Raw genomic sequence first — 11,324 nt, 5'->3', positions numbered from 1 at the left:
ATTAGTTCTTTAGACATGTCAAGTAGCGCATTTCTCAAAAATCCTAGGCACACAATTGCACTTGTCCATGACATTTGCAACGAACATCGATTTTGTTAGAAGCACAAACTCATAAGAAGTATATTAGAAAGCAAGGACTCAAACCTTGGACTAAACAATTCTGTACATTTATTTTATATGGTTGTCAACCGTCGATAAATGTACTTGGAAATTTTACATAATAATACTTGTCATACAACGGAGCTTACTTTTATGTTTTTATCACATATTAGGGAACCCTTCCCAAATGTTGTTTCACATAATGTACATGACCTATGTGGGCTATTTTGTTTTAAATTTTTTGCTATTTTGGTGCTTCTTGGAGAATGATATTGTCTCTATTATATAATGTCATCTGGTACATCAAAGTAAATAAAATAGCCAAAGAGCTTTGTGAAAGTTCTTAGTGTCCCTTTGAAAACAGCTAACATCTAACAATACACCGTGTCTAATATATGAGACATGGAAATTCTGGCTATCATCAAAGGAAGAGTCCAAATCTTTGTATGGCAACAATAGTCTTTGCTCGAAGATCTTCACTTCCTATGAGGTGTGCATCATTAGCCTGAAAAAGTACGTAACTCATTGTCAGATTAATGAATTTCTCACATAACATATGAAATTGAAGACACAAATTATGTAGTTCACAAAATTGTGTGTGTGTGTGTGTGTATATACAAATAAATACATGCATACATGTACATGCATATGTGTCAATGCATACATACAAAGATACACACATGCATCTGAGGGTATGTATGTATACATATATTGACAAAGATGCATGTGTGTCAATATACATACACACAAATACACACATGTATTTGTGTGTATGTATGTATATGTATATTGACAAACATGCATGTGTGTCAATATAGATACACACATGTCTTTGTGTGTATGTATGTATACGTATATTGACAAACATGCATGTGTGTCAACATAAGTATACATACATACACACAGATACATGTGTGTATCTATGCATGTATGCATAGACACATATGCATGTATTTGTTTGTATACATATATACATACTAACACACACTCATACATATACACATTATTTGTGTGTGTATACACATATATACAGAATGTATGTGTGTGTGTGTGTACTCACATACACACTATGCGTAAGTGTGTAGTTATGCATATGTGTATGTATGTATGTATGTACATCTATTTGCATATATACACGTATGCAAGTATAAAAAAGTAAATGTATTTACACACACACACACACATTATAGGTGAACTTGGGCACATACCTCAATGACCAGCGTGTTTAAGACGTGGTCATTTATTGATGTGAAGCTTCCATTGACTATCTCAAAATCAAGGGCTTCTAGAGCTCGTGCTAGTTGAAGCAAAATGCCGGGGGTCTTCTTGCAGTGAATTCGAAATTGAAAGAGTTTTTCCTCCATTTGTGTCACATCTAACTGCTTTGGTATACCCAACAACAAATTCAAAAGTCATTTCCTTTTTGTGGTTAAAAGAAACCTTGACAAAACCAAAGGTGTGGAATAAGTGAGGATGCTACTTTTCAGGTACGCTCTAAGGTTAATAGATCACTTCTTATTTAAATTGAACGATGGGACTCTCCCCCCCATTCACTGCATGTGGCACCACCATTGACGCACAGGAAAAGAAGAAAAAAGTGATTTTTATATTTGTGCAACCTGCTATGATGCTAAGGATTCTCTCTTATGTGTGTGTGCGTGTGTGTGTGTGTGTGTGAGAGAGAGAGAGAGAGAGAGAGAGAGAAGCACCATAGCATGTCGTACAAGTCTAGAAATCAACTCTTTTCTGTCTCTATACTGCCATACAATGAATGAAGATTCTTTGGAGAGGTCCCCCCCCCCCCCCCTCTCTTTATGATATATATATAAATATAAATATAAATAAATAAATAAATTATATATATATATTCCTTCTACACATGTTACACCTATATCTATGCATGAGAGAGAGAGAGAGAGAGAACGGTGAGAATGTTACACACAAGTACTAGAAATTAATTCTTTTCTTATGTGTGTGTGTGTGAGAGAGAGAGAGAGAGAGAGAGAGAGAGAGAGAGAGAGAGAATGGTGAGCATGTTACACACAAGTAATAGAAATTATTTCTTTTCTTTGTTGAATATTGATGCCACTTTCCACCATCGTCCAGATTTACAATGAAGAATCTCCAAAAACGATTGCCAATTTGCCACTTGCTAAAAGATGTGTTTATTTAGAAATTTATTTTATGGATTGACAAGAGAAATCGTATTAGAGAACCTGAAAGACAAAAAGAAAAAAAATCCAAAAACAAAACACAAAAAAAAAGAAGTGGTGGAAGTATAGCATTGGCATTTTAAAGCAATAAAATGAAAAGGAAGTGAAGTCATGTAAAGCCTTTTTTTTAATTAAAAAAAGTTCGAAGCTTCGTTTCGATTAGTTTTACGAGATTGCACCTACTCACCCACACCCGCTTTTAAAAACTTAGAAAAATTCAAAAAACAATTTCTAAGACATGCTAGGACACTCCATGGTTAGAATATCCTCCTTTCTTTGGAGCCCACATTATTCTCCTTTTACTACCACTTCCAAATTCCAATTACAACACTACTATCTCCTTCGGAGGAGACTTACACTTGATATGCTGAAAAGATCGTCTCTTGTCATGACTTCCAACGATCAAACACAACTGGCCTATCAATTTGTGGAAAAAGGGGAGTTTGAGCATGTCACTGTAAATGGCCTTAACATTTATGGCCTTAACATTTCATTTTAGAACCTACCTAAAAAAAGAAGGATGTTTATCTATACTAATAGATAAAGGGGGAGGGGATTCCCCTCCCCCCCTCTCTGCCAAGCGTCAACGTCTCTTGCATCTGGCGGGTGTCGTCTGCAACGTCCGAGAACATAGTGGCGCAGAGAGAGAGAGAGAGAGAGAGAGAGAGAGAGAGAGAGAGGCGACGAAGTCGTCGACTATACTAATCAATATAAAATTTGAAGCGATGTAATGATGAAATTTTCGTTATTGATGCTCTCACAGTCCCAATGCAACCCACCTACCACCATGTTTTACGGGATTGCACCCCACTCACTTACACCCTCATGTCTCAACTTTCAAGGGTTGAACCATACTGAATAAGCTTAAAGCCCTCACCTTTAACACTTCGTTTTTGACACACTCTCTCGAGTTGTCTTGACTGAGCCCACATGCAAGCCACACTCGAAAGAGACGCTTATGAAAAGGTATTCCAATTTTCAAAGGAAGAGAGAGACCTATGATAGCTCCATGTTCGGCAGCTTTCTATCTGTTTTGACTTATCTTGATGGCTACATCCAGGATGATTGATTATAGAAAGAGATGCTAGCCATAGCTATATGTCGCTTGTTAAAAACTCATTTTACTTTATTCTTCTACATTAAAAGGCTACAATTTGCCTCTCGTTATTCTTGTGCAACAAACTTAAGAGTCATTCAACAATAAAAGTTTCTTATAGCTAATAAACTAATTCTTGATTAGCTAGTTTCTTTTTTTCCCTTAGTATAATATATTTCAAAAACATAAAATATAATGTTTGAAAAACCACTTGGATAACAAATTGAGAAAAAAAAAGATGGAAGAGGAGAAAAAGATTGTGTGTAACCCAATATTCAACGGCCCTCTTTAAAGAGAGAGGTACAATACAAATGTTAACACCTCTCACAAAGATATGAAAAAAATATTATTATTTTTTTGCCATGTGGCTAGTGGTCCACAATTGCACCAAAAATCCAATGCTTTATTAAGGACTCCATATGTAGTCCAAAAAGTATCATTTGCTTTATTGATACACAAGTCCCGCAAGGCTTTGACCTTGTGAATTGACAACATGTAGCAACAGAGAAAACCTATTTAAAAGTATAAAAAGAAATTATAAGATAGTGGGAACACTATTCGGGAAAAATCATTTTCACAAACATACAAAAATCCCTCCAAGACAAATCTGAACCGGACATTTTACAATACTAGCCAGTATTTTTGCAAAAATTGTGGGAGCAAAAATTGGTGTGCATTTTGATTATTTTGAGCACAATGCTGAGGACTCGACACTTGTTTACCAATGAGAAGTATCCTTTTTGGCCAATGACAAGGATTTGAATTTTGAAGGAGGATTGTAAATGAGATCTTCCTAGAGGCAATGTCAAACTCTTGGAAGCATGTTATAGTGGAAAGCTATTTGTGCTATAGAATAGTAGCATCGAGATGGACACATGAAAGGCACCTTTTTAAAGAAGATTTGTAAGATATCATTAGTTTGGATTGTACTTTGAGAGAGCTACCCAATGATAACAAGAGATGAATATGTAGCCCTTGGACACTAGCCACTATCTAAACAATATAGCATGCTTTCTATCCCTTCAAGGATGATGTGTAGCCATTGCCTTTTTGAAATAGTATTTTGATTATGATATGTCAGCTATTTAAACACTATGGCATTCTTCTCACAACCCCAAACACACACACACACACCCCCCCCCCCCCCCCCCCCCCCCCCCCTTTTCAACTTTTAAGCATGATGTAAAGCCATGACCCTTTTTGCAATAGTGGTTGTTAGCTATTATATTTGAATAATTCTTCTTTGCCTTTGGGGGAATATCTTGGGAGCTATTGGGAATCAAGCTTGGCTCTTTCTCTTTCTCTGCCCTCAATAACACTTTATTGCTTGGTTGTAGGGTACTATATCTATCATTATGAACGCTTTAATTATTCCTTCAACATTCCCCCCCCCCCCCCCCCCCCCCCCCCCTTCTCTTCTACAGTTAATTTTAGAATTCTTTTAGAGGTAATAATGTAGTGTGCTTTTGAATTTTCATTTGCAACTTTGCAAGAGTAAATTTTACTATTATTTTTTAGCTTAGTGAAGTTTGAACCCAACGAGATTCAATAGCAAGGTAATCAAGAATCAGGAATTGGTTTTTCAAATGTAGATACCAATGTCTTTGAAAATTCATAGCCAGCAAACCAAAAACAACATTTTTTGAACAGAAATTATATAATTCTTGAACTAACGAAGACTCGAGACTAGAGTCGAGGCTAATCAAGCCCTCTCCTTGTATCGTGCTTAGCAAACATTTAATTTTTGAATTGTCAAACTGATGTAGCCATTCCACTATTTTGTTGTACAAGTACTTGGCTTCTTTGCTTAGGCATTAAAAAAATGGGCATGACACTTTTTAACAGCATTGCTTAGATTAGATTCTATTTTGATGAAATAATGTGCCTCAAGGTTTAAGGGGTTTGTTTCCTCTTGTAACATGAGAGCAACTCCTCAATTCGGCCAGCATCATTGGGAGGGTTAAGGTTCCTTTGACAGTGTGGTATTTTTCATGAAGGCCCCGCCATGGGCACCCTCTTAGTCGAGAGGCAAGGCCTGTTATATCTTGTGGGAGGGCTCTAAGCTAGAGGTGTAGCATGGTGTTTTGGTGGAGGGTCTCAATCTCAAGATGGCTTTGTGGATCTTACACATGGAGATGTTTTGTGGGTGACTACAAGTGCTACTTGTTTTAAGCATGACATCTTGTTTTGATTGGGGATTAGTAGATAGTCTTGGATGTGGTCGGATGCCTTGCGAAGTTCTACAGCCGGTTCACGATTGTGAAGAAAGAATGATGTTTGAAGATGCGCAGTACATTCATGTTCCGATATTGTTTTGGTTTATGTTTGATGGCTTGTGACCTCCTTGGAGGCTCTTGGCTCAATGGACATGCATGGGCGGGGTGGTAGCCCCCCATGTATGGCGGCATCCCCTTATCTGCTTGTTTCTTTGATTTTCGGATAGAGTGGCTCCCTTGTTACCGATGGTTATTTTATTTTGTATTGTGCTCAATCGGGTGGCCCCCTGATAACCAGTTTATCAGCCTCCGATATGTGGATGCTCTATCTCAGGTGGAGCAAGGCTTCAAATGTAATTCTTCTACTATCTGCTCATTGCTATGAGTGTTGTAAAAAAGAAGAAGACGACAAAGAGCAAGTAACCTCATGGAAACATGAATCCCCTCATCCCTTTAAGTCTCTCATACACACATATCTTGCCTCGACTATAATTGACATTGCACAATCGAGGGATCGATGGCTATCCCTTGATCCATGTGGTAGATTGGATTGGCAACAAAAAAGGTTAATAAGCACCCTTATTGCATACTAACGGGGTCTACCATTCGGACCGCCCCTTCGAAGGTAACCACTCTTTCCATCTCCCCTAGCGAGCCTAGTTTAGAATAATGGCAAATTTTGAAGTTAATAAGCAAACCAAACACCCCCACACACACAAACCACCAACCCCCCCCCCCCCAACCCCCCAAAACCCCAAAAACAAAAAAACAAAATACAAAAACCCCTAGTGCAACGATTCAACATCTAGGATCCACCCCTAGTCTCATAGGCACCCCGAATCATCAATTCCCTTATGCCATGTCCCATATCACTTATAGACAAGACACATCTTGATCCCTAGTTTATAAAACTTTGAAACATATATAGTAATGGACTTATTTATAAATACCTCAAGAATCTTGAAAGGTAGTTTAGTGGGCTTTTTGGCATGGCAACTTGCACTTTTGTTGACCCCTTTATGTTGCAAGGATGGATGAGGAAGCCCATTCTTCAGTTCCTCTTTGCAAGCCTCTAGCTGAGAAACTTCTCCTTCCATGTCTTGTACTTGCTTTTTCAAATCTCTCACATAATTAATGGCATCTCCTACAATTGAGGCTTTGTCCATCTACATTCATAAACAAGGGAATCATTAGTAGCGCAACTTGTATCAGATTATATTCTATCTACTATAATAGCAGGCTCATTCTTTTTTTCAGGTGTTGTGGGCCCCCCCCCCCCCCCCCCCCCAACCACAAAAAAAACCCAAAAAAAAAACACACAACACAAAAAAATAAAATAAAAAAACAAAAAAAACTCACAATTGTGAGTGTATGTATTGTATTCACCATAAAAAATGTTCTGGTGGTGCGCTTTCCTATAGCTACAATACTATCCAGAAAGAAAATAAAGCACGATTCAAAACATCAAAAATAAATTCTATCAAAAAAGCTAGAGGAGTAAGAAATTTCCCTAGAGTTTAATGTGCAAGTATTGTAGGGTAAAACCCCCAACTTAAGGCCACCTAAGAAAGGCGATGAATTGCGACCAGTCTGATGCACTGTTTTCAACTTGGGAGGGTGCAATCAAAAGCTGAGCGTAAGGGCTATTAGTTGTAGAAGCGATGTCGCGAACATTGAAGGTTGCAAGACACACGAGATGGAACAAAATTCCATGTGTAACAAAAAACGCCATGATTAAAAAGACGCCATGGGACGTAAGTTGAGCCAATGAGCCACCAATGCTTGAACTCGAGATCCAACGGCATGCATTCAATCGTCGCTTGCCCTAACCAACTCAGCACCCGCTTGATTGTGTCTCTAACCCGAAGCAAAATGACTTTATTTTAAGCAATCCATGCGTCCCATGACAGCACCCGGTTTTTTATTGGGTGTTTTATCATATGTTTCAATGCATTAATTTTCACTGTGACAAGCTTAAGTCCGTTAGAAATCATAATGAAAGATTATAACACTTAAGCCCATTTAAAAATCATTTTGAAAGATTAGAACACTGTCAATTAGTTTGCCTTTAAGAAAACAAGGCGAAGAAAATAGTGCTCTTAAAAGAGCCAAAATTGATACCTGACGGCATCTTTCAAATTTCAGTTGTACTTGTATACACACATGTACATATAGTTATACGTATATATATATATATATCAGTGTTTGGGAAAAACCATGTGCGTATACCCCTTTATTATTCCTCCCAAGAGAAAATTTTCAAAATATGGTCCGCTTTTTCCTACTTTTACACTATTTTCCCCTAATTTTAGACCGATTTTTCCCTTTTGCTTAGCTCTCAACCTACATTTTGGGATTCTCAACAAGGGGAGATGTATACTGAGACACATTTTTCCCGAACATTGATATATATATATATATATATCTCACGTATACACACACACATATATTATCTTATACTAATAATAAAGTGAGGAGGGTTTCCGACCGGCGACAACCCTCCCCCACCACGTGTCACATGTTCCCTACTTCGACAGTGTGCCCTACAACCAGCCAGTCGCACAACGAGAGAGAGAGAGAGAGAGAGAGAGAGAGACAGCCAAATTAGCGGATTTAGTTGCCTCGCTCTCGAACACATGTCGAAAGCTTCTCAGGCTGGGTTCACAGTGGAGAGGCGGAAGATGCCTCCTAAAATCTCATCTTCGAGGTGGAGGAGATGCTTTCTGCACTCTTCCGCCGCCTAATTGTTCACACAATAGAGGGTGGAAGAGGGGATGGTGATTGTGTGATGCCGCCTAATGTGAACATAGGAGGGGCGGGGGAAGAGACACAGAAAGAGTTGAACATTCATTTTTTAATTTGAAGAAAATGATATAAAATAAACTTTTCCTGCAATTCATGCGGGTGGAAGGCGGGGGGGGGGGGGGGGGGGAGGAGGGGGAGGGGAGGGGGTGGTTTGGGAGAAACATTGCAGTTTATTCCATGCTCTGGCAGTCCCGTGCACTGCTTCCTTCCGCCTCATGTGAACAGGCTTTCCTAGTTGGCGACTAACGATTGGCTGCAGGTGCGCTGCAATTTTTTGCCGCCGGCCTCAATTGAGTGCCTTCGACCGATGTCCTCTACGCGAGAGAGAGAGAGAGAGAGAGAGGGGGAGAGGCGGCAATGCCTACCAAATAAATAAATAAATAAATAAATAAATAAATAAATATATATATATATATATATATAAATATATATATATATATATATATATATAATATATATAATATATATATATATATATATATATATATATATATATATATATATATATAAATATATATATATATATATATATATATATATATAGAGAGAGAGAGAGAGAGGCACCTTGCTAATGTTGGGAACAAGAGCTCGTAGAGAGTAGAGCCTCTCATTCAACTTTAGTCGCCGATTGCGCTCCGACATCAAGTTCTTCGAGATGGAGGAACCTCTCTTGGAGTTGGTTCTCTTCTTACAAAATTTGGTGGCTTCTTGATCATCCTCGCTAATGTTGATGCAATCATTGTCTGATGAATTTAGGTCTTTACTTAAGGAGTCACTTGATAAAGCTCTATTCAAAAACTTACTCTTGTTTATACCTTCTTTAGCCATGAAGGGCCCATGCCTATCATTCTTTCTACAGTTAGCTGCCTCTACAATATGCTTGGACACTCTATTATTATAGCAACTCTTTTTGCCTTTGTCATTAACCGTGATCCGTTTGATACTATTATGATCAGTGGAAGCATTGTGAGTATTGGGGGGCCTCTTCTCTTGCACTTCGTTAAGGAAGAGTTCCTTCATTGGTTTACATGCCTTTGGAACAATGCTACTTAAGGCATCCTTGCAATAAGGGATATTGATGAACTCTTCCACATTGTCAGAACCATCATCCTTGCAGGAGACAACCTGATCGCCATGGATGTTGGTGTTTCTACACCCCTCTTCACCGATGCTGTCGAGACCGCCAGCTCTCCGATCAATATCGAGCTCATCACCATCACCATCACCATCATCATGATCAAGGGACCAATGCTCTTCTTCTTGACAGGGGAGGTTGATCACAGGTGATGGCGACGCAGGACCCCATGGTAGCAGGAGGTCTCCGTCCATGTCGAGGTAGGAACTGAAGAAGGACAAGTCGTCTGCAACGGCTTCATGAAAATCGGCGGCGGTGGCGCCACTCTCTGAAACTAGGGGTCTCCATGACTGCATGGACTCCATGCTGTGGAATGTGTGCACGTTTACCTCACTTCCTGCCAAGCCAACTGATCCCATCAGTCCTTCAGTTTGGCTTGTTCGCTAGCCCTATGCTCTTGTGTGCGTGTGTGTGTATACGAGAGAGAGAGAGAGAGAGAGAGAGAGAAAGAGAGAGAGAGAGCGAGGCTAGCAAGGCGACCTCAATCTGTATTTATTTTAGAGGCAGTCATGTGTTATGCCGGCTGTGTGTGTGTGTGTGAGAGAGAGAGAGAGAGAGAGAGAGAGAGAGAGAGAGAGAACCTAAGTGGGGTTACATGTGAAGCCTCTGCGGATAATGTGCACATGAAGCTGCGGGCTTTAGCTCGAGCTGCTAGAGAGAAATTGGAATGATAGGGGTAGGGTAAAGGGTTGTTACGGCATTATTATTGGCAAATGTACGTCGATCCATGCAGGGAAATGAAGCTCACACACAAACTCACCGTCTTGCATCTCTCTCTCTCTCCCTCTCTCTCTCTGTCTGTTCTGAGTGCTCATATATGTATCTAGCGCTCTCTCGCATCTACCGACAGTGGTGGGGTGTGTGCGTCTTCGTGTATATGTACCTAGGCCTAGCGCTCTCTCGTATCTAGAGACAGTAGTTGTGTATGTACTATGCTATGCGTGGTGTGTGTGTGTGTGTGTGTGTGTGTGTGTGTGTGTGTGTGTGTGGAGGATGGAGAGGGGAGGGGGGGAGAGAGAGAGGGAGACTCGAGCGGCTGAGTACGCTGCCACGTTGATTCCATCGCAACGTGGTGTGTGAGAGAAGTCTACATTGACACAAACACCAAGTTTGTATAAAAGGAACGAGGTAGGCTCTCTCTCTCTCTCTCTCTCTCCGGGTCCTGAATGAGGTCCCTTGGGAATGTTCCCACGATGTTAAAATTTCTTCTCTTCTTCTCCTGCTCCTCTCTCTCTCTCTCTCTCTCTTTCTTTGTGTGTGTGTGTGTGCGCGCACACACATGCATTGAATTTTGCCTTCGATCGATGGAAATTCCTCTTTGGCCCACCACCTTTTTTTGGAGGATAGCCAAATGGCACTCTACCACTGAGGGATTCACGGCATCTGAAAGTGCTTCAAGCATCCTTGCCAATGGGAATGGCTCGTGACACAATGTGAGCTCAAATGACTAAATCAAGTAGGGTAGTAGATTGTTGGCTTCAAATCTAAAACCTTTTGCTAATTTTGGCACCTCCACAGGCTCACCATCGCCACTCCCAACAATGATGTATGTGTATAGAGAAGTGGGTTTTGAGTGGTTGAGATCCTGTGGTCATAAATTGCTGTCACAATTGCATGTGCGCCCTTGTCCTTGCCCCCAACCGTCCCCCCCCCCCCCCTCTCTCTCTCTCTCTCTCTCTCTCTCTTCCACACACACATACACATACGCGCACGTGCACACACACACATACACATACGCACACACACATACACATACGCGC

At 40.1% G+C, this 11,324-nt stretch overlaps 1 protein-coding gene across 3 annotated transcripts; it reads right to left on the bottom strand.

Moving 5' to 3' along the window:
- Positions 1-355: 355 nt before the first annotated feature.
- Positions 356-10,464, bottom strand: LOC147422483 (uncharacterized). 3 transcript variants are annotated; one of them, XM_086502730.1, is made up of 4 exons: positions 8,994-10,454; positions 6,575-6,790; positions 1,308-1,481; positions 356-604 (listed from the first exon to the last, which is right to left on the bottom strand). In XM_086502730.1, the coding sequence occupies exons 1-4, from the start codon at positions 9,921-9,923 to the stop codon at positions 521-523; spliced, it is 1,404 nt and encodes a 467-aa protein (XP_086358856.1). In that variant the 5' UTR covers positions 9,924-10,454; the 3' UTR covers positions 356-520. The 3 variants fall into 3 exon arrangements, with proteins under 3 accessions (XP_086358856.1, XP_086358857.1, XP_086358858.1); XM_086502731.1 differs by having other exon boundaries at positions 1,308-1,478; positions 8,994-10,451; XM_086502732.1 differs by lacking the exons at positions 356-604; positions 1,308-1,481 and adding an exon at positions 1,736-3,920 and having other exon boundaries at positions 8,994-10,464.
- Positions 10,465-11,324: the final 860 nt, after the last annotated feature.

Source organism: Adiantum capillus-veneris, chromosome 27 (genome assembly GCF_014529385.1).
Source record: "Adiantum capillus-veneris isolate H3 chromosome 27, ASM1452938v2, whole genome shotgun sequence".
NCBI classification, from domain to species: Eukaryota; Viridiplantae; Streptophyta; class Polypodiopsida; order Polypodiales; family Pteridaceae; genus Adiantum; species Adiantum capillus-veneris.
Note: the sequence above shows the minus strand (reverse complement) of the source record. Positions and strands in the feature narration are given on the sequence as shown.

What these genes read in the sequence shown, in the direction of transcription:
- LOC147422483 (XM_086502730.1), bottom strand. Translation starts at nt 9,923, where the DNA reads ATGGGATCAGTTGGCTTGGCAGGAAGTGAGGTAAACGTGCACACATTC. An exon ending in TACCTTTCAAGATTCTTGAG is followed by an intron (nt 1,482 to 6,574) that starts GTATTTATAAAT and finishes GGTATACCAAAG; the next exon opens with CAGTTAGATGTGACACAAAT. An exon ending in TAAACACGCTGGTCATTGAG is followed by an intron (nt 605 to 1,307) that starts GTATGTGCCCAA and finishes GTACTTTTTCAG; the next exon opens with GCTAATGATGCACACCTCAT.